The 22,051-nt window shown below is 39.5% G+C and overlaps 1 protein-coding gene across 2 annotated transcripts in view; it reads right to left on the minus strand.

The window, feature by feature from the left end:
• Window positions 1-1,695: 1,695 nt before the first annotated feature.
• fig4a (FIG4 phosphoinositide 5-phosphatase a) overlaps window positions 1,696-22,051 on the minus strand; it is a 56,065-nt gene continuing 35,709 nt past the window's right edge. The window contains exons 21-24 of one of the 2 annotated variants that reach the window (XM_078274270.1): window positions 21,060-21,258; window positions 12,317-12,402; window positions 10,286-10,360; window positions 1,696-3,928 (exon numbers count right to left, since the gene is read on the minus strand). In XM_078274270.1, the coding sequence (XP_078130396.1) occupies window positions 3,751-3,928; window positions 10,286-10,360; window positions 12,317-12,402; window positions 21,060-21,258 (538 nt within the window). In that variant the 3' untranslated portion in view covers window positions 1,696-3,750. The other variant, XM_078274269.1, reaches the window with a different exon arrangement.

Below are 22,051 nucleotides of genomic sequence, written 5' to 3' on the forward strand. Positions count from 1 at the left end.
CCAATAGTACAGTAGGCCAACAGTAAATTCACAGGTTTGGCCAGCTGTAGATAATTATTGTGTTGGAAGTAATATCATTGGCAATAGCTCGCATAAATAGAAGGCTGCCATAATTAATGTTACAAGTAACGCCTGTAGTTTAACGAGTCAAAATGTCTAGTGTTTGTTGTGTGGCCACGGAAGAAATTAAGAATGAGTTATAGCAAGAGTGGAGAGATAAAGGGAGCTCATGTAGGCGTAACAGATGGTCTGGACTAGAAGACTGGCTAACAAGCTAATGCACCTCTGGGGATGGTACAGTAGATTAACCTGAGTTCAGCACCAAGTTGCTTTCCAACATGCAGAACCCGATCAGTTTCTAAGTACTGTGTGTTTTGCATACCTGCAAGAAGTTATCTCAGACTGACACACACCACGACTAGGCTGAAACACTGATCCAGTATGTCGGGTAAATGTTGTTCACCTAGGAACAAACATCTTGTTAAACTCAATAGGTACTTATTATACTGTACTGCGGTTACTATGGCTATAGCCATCACTCCTTTTCCTCTGTTCTTTTCTTCTCATGTTCCTGTAATATGCAAACCTACCTTTAAGTTAATTTTCTGCTCTTATTTGCCACAAAACATTTTTACACTTTTATTCTTCAGGACAATTGTGATTCATATGAACATGAAGTTTAAATAAATCTGAAGAAGATTTCGGTTGCAGCCAGTTATTCGGAGGATCTCTATTTTCTCTATTGCCAAATAGAGCTACATTTATGATGCAAGGACTGATATGAGGCAACAACATATCTTACTAAAATTGTTGTACCAAAACATATGTATTTCTGTCTTATGCACCAATTAAATGTCGATAAAACAATGGATGAAATGTTGAGAGACAGGGTAAGGTAGGGGGAAATTCAAAGCAGCATGGCAATATGGTAACCAGTTTTGGTTTCCAGGCAACAGCTGTTTGGCCACCTTTTGTCAGTGGAGAGGGGGTTGTCTACATTCATAAGCTAAGTGGTCACATGAAGTGCCTAGTGACTCATGTCAGAGACCTAGGCGGACACCTAACCACACACAGGACCAAAATACATCTCAGAATCATTTCCAATTGTCTATGATGGACTAAACCAAACAATGTCCACTTAGATAGAAGCACTGCACCACACAAACGCATTCAGTTATTTTTGTGGAAAACCAAAAACGAGCTGCCCCCAAAAATATCAGTGACTAGATACAGTTATTCATCAATACCCATGTGTGCTGAGAGGTTTCAATGTAATGAGACACCAGCCATTAGAAACATAAAAGCATGAGGAAAATCAGGGCCTTACACAAAGATCTCTTTTCCCTTCAAAACAGCCCCTAACCCCATACAGTCCCACAGCCGGCAGATACAGACAGCAGTGCTCTCATTTTCAAGAGTACACACATGCTCGTACACAAACATACCCTTTACATTAATCCCCTATAAAGATACTTACTCAGGAAAAACTGATGTCTTTAATTAGAACGAGAATAGGCCAATAATGAAGCAACAGAGACAGAGAAAATTAATATCTAATCATGGAAGATAGTACAGTATAGTGGATGGTTATGGTTCAACAGGTTGAGAGGAAAATGGATGCGCAGTAGAAGACTAGTGCGTTGGAAAATGGGGATGAAATCTTTGACAGCTGAATGAACATATCACAGGGATACATTTACTGTAAAGGTTATTTATTGTCTAATACATGTAGCGAAATTCATTCTCTGCATTTAACCCATCCCTCAATGGAGCAGTGGGCAGCCATTCACAGCGCCCGGGGACCAATTCCAGATCTGAGCCAGTACCTTCATCAAGGGCACTGACTGGAGAACCTAGTATGTGTTTTTTGATGGTGGGGGAAACTGGAGCACCTGCAGGAACCCACGCAAACATGGGGAGAACATACAAACTCCACACAGAAAGGCCTGGAATGACCTGGATTCAAACCCAGAACCTTCTTGCTGTGAGGCCACAGTGCTAATCATTGGGCCACCATGCTGCCGCAAGAAACAACACCTCAATTTACCCAAAAACGTCTACTTCTCACAAAAGAAGCAGTTGTATTCACTCAGACACACTATCGCACCTGAAAAAATCAAATGAGTGAATCACTCACAAAAGGAACAGTCACATTGTCTTATAAATGTGTCTGACCCACTGTAACTGCTTCGCTGCAGGGATCACAGTCTTGATTTTACAAATGGGGACAAACAACAAAAGAGGACTGAAGCACACAGATTAAGAGGTGAGAGACTTTTTTTTAAGTAAAATACATGAAAAAGAAATGTGACAGACAATAGTAGAGAGTGGGAGGGATGAAGAACACTTATAGAAGCTGCATGAAAGGATTAATAATCATTTTTGTGAACAATAGAGCACAGACATATATGAAGAGGAGCAAAGAGGGAAAAGGACAGTGTAGAATCAATCAATCAATCAAATGTCACATCATGTTTATACTGTAAATACATGTTTAATTTAGAACTACCGGTCATAATCAGATGACATTAAATAAATGCATTTAGACAAAACTAAATCGGTGTGCAGCTTTGCAAACTAAGAATGAGGTCTGATAAAACCCACAATATCAAAGTATCAAGTGATGGGAGAAAAAAGGCAAACAACCTGGATATACATTTACAGTACATGACTTAAGTTATGCAAGCCAATTGTTTCAAATTGTTTTTTGAGAGCAATTTAGGGAAAACAATGTATATCCCCGTCATGGCACAATGGTTAAACAGAATAAATTAAAAACAAAGATCAAAACTCAAAGCACATCTGAGGTGCAATTTAAAGAATCAGTCATCATAATCTCTGGGCCTGCCATCTTAGTAATTATATTATATAATAATATTGTTTATAACATTTAAGATTCAAAATACTTAAAGATCCCATATTGTAAAAAAAAACTATATCATGTCTTTTTATTATAAAGCAGGTCGAGGTGCTATATAAATACTGTGAAAGTATCAAAATGCTCAATCCATAGAGAAATGCACACAGCCCATATTCAGAAACTGTGCCTATAAACGAGCCGTCAGGACTTTCGTACGATTGTGATGTCACAACTATAATATGCTATATGTAGGTGGAAAATGCTGCTACTGTGCTGTTACAGTCATTCCCCGGCTGCAATGATGGTGCAGAGACACCGAGAGTGCAGATGCGGAAGACCAGGAAATGCTGACCAATCAGTACAGACTGTTTTTTTTTTGAGAGGGGGGCTTAAAGAGACAGGCGCTAAAACTGAGAATTTCAAAAAGAGATTTGAACATAAAAGCACTTAAACTACTTTTAGTAGAAACCCAAAATACGTATGAACCTGAAAATTAGCATAATATGGGACCTTTAAGAGTCAACATTTTTATAAATTTACACATTCAAAACAAACATTTAGTTAAATAAATTTAATTAAAAGAGTTTCAATCTAAATTTAAATGGAACAAAAACATAGAACAAATAAAAAGCACCATATAGGTAGCCTGTTGAGGCATGTCTGAATGAATAAAAACAAAACTGACATAACTGAATAACATTTGAAGCTATGACTGTAAAACACACACGACTTAGTTAAAAAATAAAAATAAATCAACCCGCATAGTTGAGTCCAAATTCAGGACACATGGGTTGTAAATACAACATTATGGACAGTATACTCCTAGCATTGGATCTGATAATCTGGATTTACACATCGGTAACAGAGATCCAGTTCTTGATGTCTGTGTCTCACATATATCTGTTCTTGACGTACTCCCTGTACATCAACATGTCGTCCCTGCACAGCACCCTCACCTGACCCTGACCAGTCATCACATGGCTCTCAAACTCCTCGCGGCTTTCTCTGTCGACCTGCGGGGGAGAAACGCCATAGATGCTGTCCTCTGGGAAGCAGGAAACGGGCTCTCTGAGAGAAAGGAACAATAAGGAGGAGGGAGAAAGACAGAGGCAGAAGCATGTTCAAATAATGGCTGTTGTGGAGAATATAGTATAATTAGTATACAGTAATCTATAGTTACACAGTACAAAATATTTTAAAAAATGCACTAAAGACTAGAAAAATGTTTTAATCCAACAAACAACATCTTGTGAAAATGTGCTGGAGAGAGTGAAGGCCTTTTTACAGTCGCTGCAGCCGACCGGTCGCACACCAATGTGACGTGAAAATGACAAAGATCTCGCTGGGGCGCCAGGATTTTGAGTGCGTGACCAGAGATTGTGTACCACTATTTTTTTCAGCGGCACACGATAAAGTGGAAACAGGAAGCATGGACGAGTTTGAGGGAAACCGGATGCCAGGACTCTCAGAGTGACCGCAAGTCTCTCTTGTAAACTCACTGGGTTAAGATGAGTTCTTTTATGGTGAATGAAAGGCTTGATCCGACGAAGTAGGTCATCGAATCAAATCGAAACATTGATGTCAATGCTGCTGCCAGTTCTACCGTTGTTGACCTTTTTCTTGTTCTTCTAGTCCGTAGAAATAGCAAAGTCGGTAGCCTTTCCTCATTAGCGACATCTCTGTTCAGGAGAAGACTGCAACTAGTGCAGTATAAATAGTTATGGCGCTCCCATGACGTCACATTTGCGCACGACAGGTCAGCTGCGGTGAGTATACCGGACGCCTGAGTCATTAAGAGGACTCATAATGGAAACACAAGGATTGCAGAGATGGGTGCTTTTAAGGTAGAATCACTCATATTTCCGCAGAAACTAGACTGTAAAGCATGTCTCGTCATAATCTTAAGGGGAGATTTATCAACTGCGTGCTAGTCAGGTTATCCACTCAGTCAGCTAGTTCAACAGCAGCTGAGGCCCAGGTGAGCAGGTGCTCAGACACATGGTTGCATTACAAATGCACCTCCTTGGTTATTGGCTGTATCAAAGTAACAACAGAAGCTCCGGTAGATGGAGGACGCTTTTAAATTATGAATTTAGGTATTCTGGGGTCCAGGCACCCAACTTGAAACCAAAGATGCACCGTCACAAGACGACCAAGAGGCTGAGAAGGTTAAACATATGGTTTATCACGTTTGTTTGTGTTTTTGGACAGGCTGAAGCCAGGTTTCCATCCAAATGTAGCGCACATTTGTATTTAGGAATTGTTTCATTAAGATAACAGCTGGTGGTCCAGTTAAGTGCCATTTAGTCTCGCTTTGCCAGACCATCCACACGCTGCGGAGCGGAGGAGGGTCTGGCTTGTCCACATAGCATTCCGGGATGGGAGACAAATGTGCTCTGGTTTATTGGCATTTCTTTAAACCAATCACAATCACCTTGGAGTGGTGCTAAGCGCTGGACAGAGCCGCTGCAAAATAGTCGTGCAAGAGAAAACTCAGATTGGACAGATAGTCTAGCTAGCTGTCTGGATTTACCTTGCAGAGATCTGAGGAGCAGTTAATCATAGTCCTCATAAATCGACCAGAGTTTAAAATTCCAACAAAAAAAGAAATCGGCAAAAATACATGCATCCGGCTGAATTTCCTGTGGCACTGGAGCAATCCCGGAAGTGGAATGTCAAGGATATAGTCTAAGTGCTATTACACCAGGAGAAAATGATGTTGATTCACCGTCTCTTAGTTTAGGCACTTTGTATCAAAAGCTTCAGAAAGAAGGCAACACAGACTATTTAATTAGTCTTTACGTTCATCTCGATCAGGTAACAAATACAAAGGTTTTGCTCTGTGAAACAGACCATTGTCTTGATTTGTGTTCTGTCTGTTGACTTGGGTTGACACTTCACACACAGCTGACATTTCAGCAGCTCTTGCAGATAATCATTACAGCCTGTATACAAGTCAAGTGATGTGAAATGTAGAGTAAATCAGGGAATACCCCAGCTACAAGGATGTTTCCTTCCTACGGAGTCACATTTGCAGAAATAGATCAATAGAACATTTAGCAAATGGCCGATGCTTTCACAGAATTATGAGGTAACATTTAAGTCTCCACATTTTTTCAAATCTAAAACTTTATTTTCAAAACACTTTAATATCTTGCTGAATTAACTACCAGGTTAGAAGGTGTAAAGGTGACCATAATTACACTACAGCTTGACAACATGAATACTTAAAAGTGACTGATCTTTTTTTACTCAGTCACATCTGTCCATTCATCTGGATCTGTGACTTAAAAGCTCATTATAATTTGAGGCGGAAACAAATCACCACACCTCACTGATGCTGCTCAACAGGAATCCGCCACAGTAATCACATCCTTTCCGGTTTTATCCCCACCAAATTTAATTTAATATTGCTTTACCTATGCCTGATGGGTCAATAGAGGAGCTACACAGATGGAGATGTCAGACTAAAGGGCTCCAAATGGTGAAAACGCGCGTTTGGGGTGTTGTAACAGTGTCTTAGAATAGCACTGTTGCACAACAACAGACACACCTGCCAGACCCTGTGGACACAAGGATGACAGAAATGGACGGACGGATTAAGGAAGGGCCAGAGTGACAAAAGTTGAAGATATAGGCCTACGAGGAGAGATGCAAACTGAACAAAAATGAAAAGATGTTGAAATTCCCTGCTGACTGAGGTTGCTCTTGCACACAAAGCCAATATCTGTATATCTGCCACCTTTTTCTGACGTATAATATCGTTCACCTGTGCTATATTAAAAATGGCATTTCCTTTGAGCAAACATTTGTTTTTGTAAAAAGAGTTGCATGTTCAATGAGAGCCACAAAGAGTCATGCGTTTGACTCCATCTTTAGAGTGCTGTTTACAACCTTTTTAGAGCAGAGGATAGAAAATGCATCCAACATCCTCTCCTCTCTTCAGGTCACCAATTTCCATGTTATCATCATCACAAGAAGACGACCCACGAGCGAGTAATCAATTTAACTGTCAGACCTGGGCTGCATCACTATCTTTACTACAAACTACAAGACAGGAGCACAGATCCTTAGAGACTGGAAGGGGCTGTTAGGAATATTTTTGTATGATCGGTTTTCTTTCAAAGTGACAGCAAGGCAGTTCTGATACCTCAATATCTACTGGATAAATTGGCACAAAATGTTATGCAGATATTCATGGTTGCCAGAGGATGTATCCTGATGACTTTGGTAATCAGTTGACTTTTCATCTAGCACCACCATGAGGTTGACATTTGTGGTTTTGAGTGATATGTCTCCACAACAAGCATCAACTGTACTTTGTGTTTAGTTCTAATTAGCAACTGTTAGTGTAATGGGTAGATAAAATGCCCTTATATATAAGAAGGGTAGATCCGTCCCCAGCTGTGGAAGGACCGGAACAACACAGGGATGAGGCTGTGGAAAGTGGTAGTCCTCAGGATCCTGAGATAGATGTTGTGCCTGTTCCTCAGACAGTAAGAGAGGTAGATCAGCAACTGAGGAGGTGCACCCGACCAGTCAAACCCAGAAGCATCTTCATGTATGACCAGTCAGGAGAACCTTCCTACCAGCCTTGGAGAATGGGAACAAATTCCATGTACTGTACCCCTTCTTCCATGCCTGCTTACCCAGTGTTTTATGAGATGTGCTACTATCCTCCCCCAGCTGTATGGACATACAGTAGAACTGACATTGACCAGGACATGAACATTGACATACAATCGTACCTTCATATTACTTACCTGTGACTCCTAAAAATGAAAAGATGTTGACCGATGTACCGTCTGTGAGTACCACTCGAGGCAGTAGTCCAGTTTAGTTCTCAATGTCAGGAGACATCTTTTAAAGTAGGGGAGAGTGTAATGGGTAGATAAAATGCCCTTATATGAGTTTAAAAAAAACAGTTACCCCCTCCTATTTTTTTTATTTTATTACATTTAAGATAACATTTCCATGTATGTCACTTCATGCCGGTAGATGACGCTTCATTGCACTGCTTCACCGCAGTGGGTTGCCGTGGAGACGGTAGCTTGAGCGCTCAGAAATAAACATCCAGCGCTTGAGAAAGACATCATTTCTGTATCTCCACTTCTTTCCAACCCACAGTGCTATCCAGCCTGTGGCCTTGTACCTGCCCAGATACCCCTAGGTCTGAGGCCGGTAACATTAGCATGATTACACGCTAACCTAAGATGATGAACATGGTTAACATTATACGTGCTAAACATCAGCATGTTAGCATTGTCAATGTTAGCATGCTGATGGTAGCATTTATCTAAAAGTGCTGTACATTTTTAAGACCACTATGCTGAGTGACTGGTAAACTATTCTTGTGCAGAGTGGCGCTCCATAAAAATATAAATACTTTACAAATATTGTACTTGCTTTCTTTTATTTTTGGACACAAGCCTTTATAGATAGGTATATAAAAATCGGAAAACTAAGAACTTTTTGTCTGCTATGAAAATGCCTTTTATCCTTATAGAACACTTAGCTTTGCACAAAGACTGGAAACAGGGGTAAACAGTTAGCCTGGTTCTAACCAAAGGTAACAAGATTGGCCTAACATAACCTCTAAAGCCCACTAATTAACACGTTATCTCGTTTAACATCTACATAAACTAGAGAGTAAAAAAAATGGTTGTAGGGGTTGTGTCCCGAACTATTCTTGGCTGCTGGAGCGTCTTATTTCGTGTACAGACAGAGACAGTACAGAGATTAACCATCTGGTGACCTGGTGAAGTCAGAACAACTTGGAGCTAAACGCTCTGAAGACAGTGGAGGTGGATGTCAACTTTAGGAAGAACGCAGCCCCACCCGCTCAACACTGCGGAGTCCTTTCGCTTCCTGGGCTCCATCATCTCTCAGGACCTGAAGTGGGAGCTGAACATCAGCTTACTCATCCAAAAAGCACAGCAGAGGATGTACTTCCTGCAGCAGCTGAAGAAGTTCACCCTGCCAAAGACAATGATGGTGCACTTCTACACAGCCATCATTGAATCCATCTTCACCTGCTCCATCACCATCTGGTACGCTGCTGCCACCGCCAAGAACAAGGGCTGACTGCAGTGTATCATCTGCTGAGAAGGTGATTGGCTGCAATCTGCTATCTCTCCAGGGCCTGCATGCCTTCAGGTCCCTGAAGCAGTCAAGAAAGATTGTGGCCAATTCCTCTCAGCCTGGACACAAACGGTTTGAACTCCTCTCCTCTGGCAGGAGGCCATCAGGACCAAAACCTCACGCCACAAAAACCGTTTCTTCCTCTCTGCCTCTGTCAGCCTTATTAACAAGGCCCTGGACCCCCACTGACATTGACTCTTAATCCTACATCCTGGACTATCCTCTGCACATTCTATATATCCTGAACTTTTGCACATCCCTCAACATTTTTGCACATCCTGCACTAATCCATACCTCCTATTGTTTCTTAATGTTAAACAGTTATATGTACATATTTTTTTCTGTATTTATTGTTTGTTTATTTCATATTAATGTTGTATGCACCAACAACCAAGGCAAATTCTTGCCAGCTATTCTCTATTCTATTCTCTGATAAAACACTGGAGCCTGGAGCCCCTCTATTGCAACATTTGCAAAGCAGACATGTACAGTATGTGTGAGAGGGAGAGAGAAAATTATAAAGACCAAGAGCGAAAAGAGAATGCATATTAAGAGATATCCTGACAAGGCATTTTGTTATTGAGATGCTGTCTGTGGATGTGTGAGCGCGAGCTAGAGGTAGAAAAAAGGAGAGCAATTACAAGGAGGGAAATTTCTAATGTGTCTGTATGGCTGCACATTGCCATCCCACGTGTGGTTGAATTTCGAATCTGGCCAAGAAAAAAAATGCCTGCTGGGTCACGGCAACAGCGAGTAGGAAGGCGAAGGAGTGGACTGACTGAATTAGTAGGGATGACAAGAAGTATGGTTATAAAAGATGGAAATTCAACAACACATAGCTAGAAGCCTCCCTGGAGAACACTTAGTGCGGGCAACTTTGTTCACTTGTCCCATAGCTACTGGGTCTCTCTCTCTCTCTCTATGTTGGATGTTGTGCGGCTCAGGCTCTAGCTGTTTGACAACACCTGGAAGCTGCATGACATCCTCCTGGATCCATCTTTTTCATACATGTTCACATTCGGTATGATTTTGTCATTTGGATTGTCTGTATTGTAATTTAAAAATGTCTATTCTGTACACACAACAACAATCTATTGCACATCTGTCTGTCCTATAAATAAAATTGACTTGGTATTTCAAAGGGTGGGATTATAACTACAAACCCATATTGCAACGTAATGCTGAACATCACACGTGAGTGAGGATTATTGAGTTTGGGTACATATGGGTTTTTCTTTTTGTCTGTGTGTGTGTTTGGGTTCATTTGTCACATGTTTTACTCACAAGCAGATGATGTTTGCCAGGTTTATGTGTTCAGTTCTTTCCACCCTGTGCTGGCTCTCGCCGAGATGTGCAAACCTGCAGACAAAAACAACCGTAAAATGAAAAAGACAAATATTCCTGCAAAATACGCCAAAAGTCTACAGTATGTGCATATACTAAACATATGTTTGTCTCTGCCTAATGCTCCTTCCATCTTCATGATGAGCAGAGCCATTAAAAAAAGGTAATTGGGTCACGTGTAATTAATCTCTAAAGGACCCTTTCATTTTAGGTTGTATTTTTCAATACAGATCTTAACATATCTGTTGGGATATCAAATGTCATCAAATCTTAAAAATTCCCCTTAGGATATTTTTCTCTTGCAAAGACACAATAATATAAAACAGTTTAGAGTCCCCTCTGGTTCTTGCTTATGGTTATTTAATATTAATGCACTGATTAGCAGAGCTTTGGCTGCAGCTAACATCTTTAGAGCCATTCCAACTTTCAGCCTAGAGAATGAATATAGTTTTATTCTCATTATGTGCCACTACAACAGGAGGATATGAACAACATTTTTTAATTTAATTCTCCTGCTTCAATCACGCCTCAAAATGTTTTCATCAACAAACAAACAGGGGAGATGTCAGGTCTAGTGAATCTCATTCATTCTAAAAGCCATGATCAATACTATATCTATATACCGTATAGGCTATATATAATTTTTTAAATGTGGGGATGTTAGTTTAAGTATCTGTCTGCCCTTCTTTCATTACTGATCTCTTACATCTCTCCAAATGCATAGATAATTCCTCAACCAGTTGCTTTCAGTTCATCTGAACATAATGACATAGTTATAGAGAGCAAGGACACTTTCTGAGCAACACAGATTTTTACTCCATATTGAAAATGCAACATGTCTGGTGTTCTCCGACATGTTATTCATATTTGGTTCATGTAGTGCAATTTCAAATGAATGGTCCCGACAGTGATTTATGTTTTTATGATATGCCACGCTCATGAACTCAAAGATTGTATTTGCTAAAATATAAAGTGTACTTGTTAATCTACAAATGGTTAATACTGCTTCAAAGACAAGACCATACACTGACTACTGAAATAATACACTGGGCCAGTTATCCTCAGTGGGTTTGCACAGTGGCAGCAAGCTATTAACGCTCCATTAAATGCATCACACAGTATCAAACGTGCAGTTTGCGTCCAAAGAACAGATAGTTGTGTTCGTTCTGACGGCAGCTATTCACTGTAGCTCATCAACATGGTTGGGAGCAAACAGGGAGAAAGGACAACATGAAATAGAAAGGACAGACAGGAAATTAAACTTGGGGGGTGAAGGAAGGGAGAGGGGGACAAAAAGCAGTGAGGTCAGAAATGTAATGCACACAGCAGGGCAGAGTTGACAATGTCCCTTTTGCAAAATGACCGATATCACCCTGAGGGGGCTGCTGACACGGACTGCTCTAAGGCAAAAAAACTAAAACACACAGAAGGCAGCTTGAGTTGGTACATATGACACGACAAATACTCAGTGTTTGTTTGTTTGTGTTATTTTCTCTGGCTTACAACAACCAATCAGCAAACCATTAGAAACACCTCTCAATATTATGCAGTCTAGTTCAACACCCCTGCAAGCTACAACCTTACTAATAAACATATGTATAATACATATATTAACTTAATACCTCTCTGTCAGTGTTAATTAAAAATTGAACATTATATCTGTGAAGTTAGAATTTATGGCTGAGCTTATGCATTGGACTGCATTAAAGTTAGAAGTTTACCTAATAGGTCATAGGTCAATAGGTCACTAAGTGTGTGAGTTTCTCATCCCTTAGAACTGAGTTCTGTAGTAAAAGCACAACATGCTTTCGCTTGCCTATAACTCAATGACTACATTACATTATCTTAAGTAGTAAAATAGTAACTTAAAATATTGTTAGAGCCCTATACACTGTGGCCGACCATTTTAAAATGTGTGCATTCATTTTAATATCAAACAGTGCATGTGTGTGTCAGCCTTGTGTTTATTACCTTTCATAAATGTGCAGGTCTTTCTCAGCAGGAAACTCAGACAGATTGAGTCCATAGGGCTCCTTAACTGACTGCTGCTGGATCTCCTGACGAGATGAGAAGGGAAGGGTAAGAAGCCGCAGTACATGTGCACGTGACAGAGACAGAGAAACAAAAAGGTTTTAACAAAAGATTTACTGGGACTTATAAAGGAATGTTAAGAATAATACAAACAGATATGTGTCAGCAGGTAAAGCTCCTCCAATCAGCAAATCAAATAGCAGCAACTCAAAATATTAAATCACACAGACAAGATCATCAGGTTCAGCCGCTTCTCTACAACTAATTCCCTACTTAAGATGGCACCAGGAGTGTAATTTAAGCAACTATGAATGTAATTTGATTGTTTGTGTCTGATGAGGTGGTTTCATGTTCAGGGACAATGCCCTCATGGGGGTCTTGCACACAGTGTCCAAAAGTTCGTAGAGACATAGTATTCAGACATAAGAGCGGTTCAAGCTCATTCTAAAAGGCTTTACATAAAAAGATTGTCGTTAGAAAATTAGGAAGTTTGAAAATCGAATTACAAAAAAAGCCACAAAAAAATGGGGGCAAAATCAAGTTGGAAGATGATAAAATCATAACCAAGGGCCATCGATCATGAGGGTATGCTTTGGTTAGAAACACACTATTGCACAATATATGAAACAAAACCTTCTATTAAAAATCCAATTAACCAATGAGATTAATGTGGCTTAATCACCTAAAACTATGACAAAATGAAATAAAACTATTGCCAAGGATAATTTGTGATTACACAATGTTATGAGAACAGAAAGTAAAAACAATCAGAACATACTATGATTTATGCATCTTAAAAAAAAAAAAAGTAATTAAGCAACATTAAGCCCAATTTATAAAAAATAATAACATTTCGTTTTATTAAGGTTTACCAATATGCCCAATCAAACCAGCAATGATATTAAATACTTCTGTGATCCATTCACCATTGCTATTAAGCTCAAGGCTGATGATCAAATAACAGCTCAGTGCAATAGTGAAAACAACAGAAAGACTTCTCTGAAAACACAACTTGATGAACCTCGCAACAACAGCAGAGTAAGGTGGATTGAAACCAAGACGATGAGGCTACATTGGCCATGTGCTCACCAAAACCAGACGATCGAAGAGGCAAGAAAACATTGTCTGGTCTGATTAATATAAACAGCATGAATCCATCTTGCCTGGTGGTGTGGTGCGAGATTGTGGGGATGGTGTTATTTTGTGGTTGTTAGTGTTTTTTTGGCAGACATTGGACTCTTTCATAACAACTGAGCATGATCTGACTACTGCAGTGTAACCCAAAACAATTGATTTTCTATATTATGGTTTATGTAATTTTATATTGGGATATGTGCACGCTATTGTATGATTCATAGAAAGCCATTTGATAAACCATTTTATAGAGCCAATAACCATATGATTTTGGGTTAATCCAGTAAATTAACAATTTTCTTAACAAGAATGATGATAAAGTTGTGTTGTATTTAAGGAAACTGGAAATGTCCTCAGATACCACCCTGATGAAGGCAAGAAAGCCAAAAAGCATATGATAAATGAAGCATTGTGTGGTGTGCTTTAATTTAAATTACTGAATAAAAAAGAAATCCCTGAAAAATCATGGTACTCCATCACATTAATGCAAAAAATATGTAAATGCAATATTGTCAGGTTTGGGGAGTAACGGAATACATAGAAAGGCGTTACATTATGAGGATACAAAAAAAGGTAACTGTGGTCCGTTTTTAAGGTTCTGTACTTGATATTCAGTACATTTATATAGCATCAAACGAATGTTTTTTATGTAAAGATACAGTGGAGTAATAGCGTCCTGAGCAGAGAATGACAATTGCTGTGTGCGCGCGCGTGCATGCGTGTAAAATGTTCTTTGTTTTGATTGCTGGTTCAGCCATGTGTGCATGTTAGTAGAGCTGGGCAATATATCGATTTTGTGATATGAGACTAGATATCGTCTTAGATTTTGGATATCGTAATATCGTAATATGGCATAAGTGTTGTCTTTTCCTGGTTTTAAAGGCTGCCTTACAGTAAAGTGATGTCATTTTCTGAACTTACAAGACTGTTGTAACTGTTAACTATTAGTTGCCTTTACCCACTTAGTCATTATATCCACATTACTGAGGATTATTTATCAAAAATCTCATTGTGTAAATATTTTGTGAAAGCACCAATAGTCAACACTACAATATCGTTGTGGTATCGATATCGAGGTATTTGGTCAAAAATATTGTGATGTTTGACTTTCCCCATATCGCCCAGCCCTACATGTTAGTGCATGTGGCTGTGAAAAAACTACTATTTCACGTATTAGGAATGGTCTGTAAGAGTTATGTTGACGTAATACCAGCCCGCTGTTTTTTTTTTCTTCAGTATTTCGAGTACAGCCCCTTTACGTTACAAAAAAAAGACAGAATCAGATTGCCGATATATTTAGTAAAAATTGTGATTACTAGGTTAAGGAATTTTTTTTTTTAAATAGGTAGTAATTGTATCAGAATACATTTTTAAAGTAACACTGCCAACCCTAAATATAGTCAAAAAGCAGCCCTCTGCTCAAATCTGGGATCCTTAGGCGTAGACTAACCTAACTCTGTATTTAAAGTAAGATTTAACAGAGAGAAACTTTTTACTCTATAGGTTGTTTAAAATTGTCCTGCAAATACTCCTCAGAAAATGTATATCAGTATAAAATTTTAAATCCCAGAGGTGTATTTTACCCACTTTCTACAAGGACTGCTTGTTATGTAATGGCTTGTTATGTAACAGCATGTGCAGGAGGGGCCGTAAAGCAGTCAGCTATGCCATTTGACTGTGATATGATTAACATAATGCATTCAATTTAAACAGTATATGTATTGATCCAAGCTGCAGGGAGGGGATGAGGGTGTTCCAGGGCAATGTCCAAGAAACAGCAGCTGTGAACACGCACGCACACACATGCATACACACACACATTCACACACACATGCATTCACACACGCACACACACACACATTCACACACACACACACACACACATTCACACACACACGCTTAAACATGAATACACATATTGCAGTCTATTCACGTTCATGCAGACACATGTATGCTTATATCGAGGGGAATATAAAATGAGCATGTGTAATTCCATGGTAAATGTAGTAATGATCTGATGTTTAAATATTTCAACATTTTTATTTAGTGCTGGCACCCTGGCAATCCATTCTCAGTGATGGTCCCGGAGGCAGTGACATGAGACGCATGAGAGCTGAGGTGTGTGTGCGCCCAACATGTGAGTCCAGACCAAAAAAATTCATGATCAGCTCACTGCTCAAGGTCCTGAGAAGACATAATTAATCAGGAAGGGAGAGGAAGGAAGGGAAAGCCTTCACCTCTAAAACATGATTTATGCTTCTGCGTTAAAACAACGGCGTGGCAATGTACGAAAGTACTTGGAGACACAGACCCTATGCTGTAGCCTGATGTGCACCTCTCGAAAAATGTAACTACACTTCGCGGCAACGCACGTCCCTCGGCTGTGGCTTGGTAGCGTTGCATTTCCCCCTACACATTTCCTGGTTCTCCATAAACAACATGAAATCAAGGAGAGGGTTAACTTTCCCTGCTACAGATTCCCACTGTGGTCAGAAAGCACAGGGGAGACACTTTGGTACTTGCTCCGAAGCTAATCGCCATCACTCTCTCACTTTGTCTACCACACACGCACGCCCTGCTGAGATCGACGCACACACACCAACGTACAAGTATAAACTTCAGGCCACTTACTGTACGTAGGCTACGGCGAAAGCTCTGCATGGAGCCTCTGAGGATCAAAAATGGCCCTATTAAATTTTCCCTTATAATATAAATATATCAAAATATCACGACTCCTCCAAATCTCAGAGAACACAGATATATTTTGAATGTGCACGTTTTGAACATGAGCAGAAATCTTGCTGAAACTTAACAATATTACAGTCCAGGGGTTTATTAATAAATTAAAATGAATTAATGTATCACTGAGGTGAATAATTGTCATATGCACATTTAAGGAGGTTACTTCCTCAACAAAAGATGCAAAAGAGAAGGGAAGAGTAAATGATGCCTAGGCGACGTGTGTGGTGACTCAAATATAAAAGCAATATGAAAGCGTTACAGAATGCCTGAGAGCCTTATTGCAATATATTCCATTTTGTTTTTATATTTGGATTATAATCTATGTTTCCCTTTACATAAAGTTATTTCCAGCATAAATTGATTCAGAAAAAGGTAGAAATAAGTGCATACAAATTCACCAGAATGCAGGAAATTAAGTGTTTAATGCTCAAAAGTTTCTGGGGGAGGACCCCCAGACCCCCATGCATCATTAGTCACCATGCGGATAGAATGTCACTCTTGCTGGTCTTCAAAACTTGAGAGCCCTGGATTAGCTTAGCTTAGAATAAAGATGAAGGGAAGCATGAAGCAGGAGGCGGAAAAAAATAATGAGATATAAGGTGTTAATTAGCAACTGTATGAGGTGCTGCTAGGCCGAATTTTTTAAACCTGTAGACAGAGCCAGGCTAGCTGTTTCCCACTGCTTCCATTCTTTATGCTAACCTAACTGCCTCCTGGCTCTAGCTTCATATGTAATGCAGAGATATGAGAGTGGTATCAAACTTGTCAACAAGCCATCCAATAATTGTTAAAACATTTCCCTGAAAATCATAAATGTCAAACTCATGATAGCACAAAATGAAAAGTCAAGGGATCAACTAAGCATTAGCATACATAGTTTAGGAAACATGAATGCCTGTACAAATTGTTTGCCAATTTCAGAGGATAAGTGATTAAGTTGACCTAATGGTGGTGCTAAATGTCAGGGGATCAACAAAATGTTTCATCCGCTGGGCATCATGGACATTTCAGTCAGGCCCAAAGTGGCAGAACGACAGACCGGCTGACAGATTGACATAGAACCATTCTGCTCACGTGGTTAACAAACTATCCATTTGATACAGAGGTCAGCTTTAAGAGCTTTAAATTTCACTGGCTGACAGAGGATGGCAGTGAAGCAATGGCTAACATCTGTATCGCTGTCATCATTACAGAAGATGAAGTCCCTTCATTTAAGGAGGGGATTGTTTTTGAAGAGTGGGAGCTGCTTTCAAATGATGCCAAGCAAAGACTTGACACCATCTGATTCACAAAGAATTGAATTTGGACATAACATTTTTGAGAGTGGACGAAATATCACTCCTTTCACAGGGCTGCTTTGGTGTAGAGTCACCAGCCAACAAAGCGCTTGGGACTGTGGCCACAAACAGAGTCATCGTTTGGAAATGTCAAATGTGTGTCTGAACGAGATTTAATCAGTCATTATATAAGTAAATTAGGAAGACATTTGGTGACTCTTTTATACTGAGAAATTGCAGGATTTTTGAGGATTAGGGCTGCACGAGTATTTAAAAAAGGTATAGCACATTTTTGTTTAGGTATTTCTTCTTATGCGCTGTATGTTAAGTTAAAAAATACACATTTCAAAATTTTAGTAGCTCATATTCTGCATTTTCCTTGATAATCAAGTAAACTCATGATACCATTATATCGCAAACGCAGTATTGTAAATCACAATCGCAATATGACTTTTTCTCCAAATCCTGCAGCCGTAAAGAGGATGTCATTTTCTGGTGTATTTGATTCATCCTGTTGACGAACTGACCTACTACCTGTGCTAATTAATGTGCTCGTTTGGCCTACTGTGGTATAGAATCTCGGTCAATAGATGTGAACGTGCGGCCAGTCCACCTGGGACGTAAACCAATGATGCATTCTGGGAATTTGTCACACCTATACTATATATTATAGCATGTGGTGAACTATAAAGTGAAAGGCGCAGTAAAGAAAGCAGCAATAAGATTTTTAAAGATTATTTTTTGGGGGGCTTTTTCCGCCTTTAATGGACAGGACAGGTGAGAGAGAGGGGGAAGATATGCAGGAAATCGTCACAGGTCGGCCACAGCAGCAATAAGATTTTAAATTCTTCTACACAATGATATCCAGAAGAATATATTTAGCCTAGAGTTTTAATCCTACTTTGCTCTGTAAGGGTCCAGTCTAATATATATTTTTGTATTAACTATTGATCAAACAACTATGTGTATTGTGAAAGGTTAGGGTTAGTTGCTGCTATAATGTTGTTGGCAGCACAACAGGTAGTAGTACTAACCTTATAATGTGGGTCTGGATAAAAGTAGATGTGGCGGCTTTTCATTGTACCCGCTAGTCTGTAAACTATTGAAAACAAAATGTTTTGTCACAGCTAGTCTTAATGTTTTAGTGTTTGTACATTGCAGTGGTGGAGGAAGTATTGAATCTCAGTGTATTGTGGTAGTGTTATTTGTACTCAAAAGTACAAATAACCAGAGACATATTTACTTTAGTAGTAGTAGAAGATGTCCACTACCACAAACAAGGCCTGGCTTTTAAAAGAAGTTCCTATCCTAGCCAGCATAAAACGGAAATATGTTGTTAGAATCGGAATGTGGTTGGTTTTATTCATGGATGTATTTTAAGACGGTTTTATTTTCTTTAACCATGCAAGTAAGCAAATAAAGTGTGTGACGCAGCGAAAATGGGGAGGCAGATGTGAAGAAGTCCAGCCAAATAAATAAGATAAGAAGGCATCTTACGTTGCCTGGCGGAGGAGTAAACAACGCTGTGGAGAGGCAACTACGACTTAAAAAATGGGAATAATAAAAAACAAACATTTCCACTTTTACTGGAGGGTGTATTACCGAGGGTCAGCAGCGCTGCGCCCGGGCTCTGGAGCACCGGAGCCGGCTTAGAAGCCAATGAAGGATCGGCGGTGCCCACATATATATCTATGGCAACCAAACTTCACTGGTGAGACAAACGTGTGACGGTCAGGAAGACGTTTTGGCAGGAGGAAAAAAATGTAGTGGAGTAGAAAGTATAGATAATTGCTGCAAAATGTAACGAAGTAAAAGTCAAAAGTATGCACTATTGATTCTACTTAAGTAAAGTACAGATACGTGAAAAATGTACTTGTACAGTAACGCATGATTTAATCAGTTTAATTGCTGATGTAAATTCAGTGTTAGTGTTTCTTTGCATACTATGATTTTTTTTTTCAACAAATGATCAGAAATAGATTACAGTACAATACTATCATTGTAAACGACTATAGAATTAAATAAAAAGCAGTAACCAATTATTTGGAGCAAATTGTCATCACTCAAATGTGCGTAAGAGTGCTCTTCGTAGTGTTCGTAGATTTTGTTCTTAGCTAAGAACAAATCCAAGATAAGAAAACATTAGTGAATGTCAGAATCTTCTTAAAAAGTGCGTAAGTGGGGTTTAAGAACACATTTCTTCGTAAGAACGGTTGGTGAATGAGGCCCATTGTGGCCAGGATGCAATAAGAAGAACAAGAAAACATAGGCTTAACAACCAACCTCTTTTCAGATCTGTCCAGAAAAAAGCACGGATATTGTCAAAGCAGACCTTCACATTGACCTCGACAAGAAACCCAAAAAGGAGATTAATACATAAAAAAATGAAGGCAGGTATGACTCCTGCAAGTGACCACATATCACCTGAAGTCTTACAAGCAAACAAAATCCCACAGCACACATCCTACATACACTTAATGATACATGGGCCTTAGGAGGAAGCCATAGAAGAACCGACCATTCCCCTACATTTCCCATGAAAGCAATACAAGCAAACATAATAACCCGAAAGGAGTGATGTTTCTATCAAATCACCATAGAGATGGATGAAATGATATATTTATAAAATAACTGTAGGTTCTTCAGAGATCTCAGAGAGCCCTTTTGCTGACATCAAAATAAACAAAGATTATCTTCTCTACATTTCGATTTAAACATCACTAACTAAAAGCTCACTAAGCTCATTTAATTTCTGAGTCGGGACAACCAGTTAGCATCAAGAGGCTTATTCAGATGTCCATTCCTGGCTTTCCAAAGGGGACATTCAATTAAACAGACACTTGTTTTAATAGCAGCATGGATAGAGGGATACATACAACGTTGCTTTCCGCATGGTATGTATGACAATAAACCTCTGAAATCCTCTTGAATCTTGAATGCACTGTATGACGTACTGTATGTGTAGAGAATAAAGTTTATTATGCGAAGAGATGGAAAAAAGAGAGGAATTATGACAAATACTCTACCTCTCTTTTATTCTCCCTAAAAAAAACATTAATACAAACCCACACCATTTAGACCCTCTGCTCTGGAAACCCCTGTCGTTTAGGCTGGTTGATGTCTACGCTTCGGTCTGACGCAAACAGAAACACAGAACTAATTTCTTTTGAGGACTCAGGGGGAAGTGGAAAGGAGAAAACACAATTAGGGGGATATACTCAAAATGGAATCCAAAAAGCTTTTAGGGCCCAAAACACAGCAGGTGGCACGGACCACAATAACATTTCCCTGAGGTCCTTAGAGGAGATTTCATATCCTTGAATAATTAGAGGATCTAATTTGATATGCTGCTTTGTTTCCTCCATATAAAACAATTAAGTGACACTGATTTAGATTTAGTTTTACTTGTGTTTTCACCATGAAGTGTTTTAATCCATACTGTATATAACTGTTGCAGTATGAATGTGTTTACTTGATGAAAACATGTTAATCTCCAGTCATTGGTCGTAAGATGCTTTGTGTTTTCCTACCTCCTGTGTGCGATTGCTTTCGCCAGACTCTGTCAGCAGTTTGATCGGGGTAGAGCGCTGGGAGACGGATCCGTCGTCATCGCGGTCCTCCTCGGAGTCGTCCTCCGATGTGCTGCTAATGGCCTCCTCACTCGGGGGAGGAGGGGCGCTGGCTGCAGTCTTCCTCTGTAGCAGTGTCTCCTCCTTACTGCTCTTGTTGCTGCAAATATCCACAAATGGCCACAACAATTAACATATGCACAATAACACACATGTACAATAAGTTGGCATGCAATTAGCTGTCATATTTAATTTTGAAGAACATTTGTATCTCTATGTTTTGGGACTGTGTATCATTTCAAATGTAGTCAAGCAATGGGATCTAAATGCTTTGAGAGACTAAATTCCCCATCACAGTAACAATGGCACCATGTACAGTATTGTGCAAAAGTTTTAGGCAGGTGTGAAAAAATGATGTAAACTAAGAATGCTTTCAAAAATGGAAGTGTTAATAGTTTATTTTCATCAATTAACAAAATGCAGTGAATGAACAGGAGAGAAATCTAAATCAAATCAATATTTGGTGTAACCACCCTTTGCCTTCAAGACAGCATCAATTCTTCTAGGTACACTTGCACAAAGTTTTTGAAGGAACTCGGCTGGTAGGTTGTTCCAAACATCTTGGAGAACTAACCACAGATCTTCTATGGATGTAGGCTTCCTCAAATCCTTCTGTCTCTTCATGTAATCCCAGACAGACTCGATGATGCTGAGATCAGGAGTTCTTGTTCTTCTTTACGCTGAAGATAGTTCTTAATGACCTTGGCTGTATGTTTGGGGTCGTTGTCCTGGTGCAGAATAAATTTGGGGCCATCATACGCCTCCCTGATGGTATTGCATGATGGATAAGTATCTGCCTGTAATTCTCAGCATTGAGGACACCATTAATCCTGACCAAATCTCCAACTCCATTTGCAGAAATGCAGCCCCAAACTTGCAAGGAACCTCCACCA

The sequence above is a fragment of the Sander vitreus genome, chromosome 18 (genome assembly GCF_031162955.1).
Source record: "Sander vitreus isolate 19-12246 chromosome 18, sanVit1, whole genome shotgun sequence".
Lineage (NCBI taxonomy): Eukaryota > Metazoa > Chordata > Actinopteri > Perciformes > Percidae > Sander > Sander vitreus.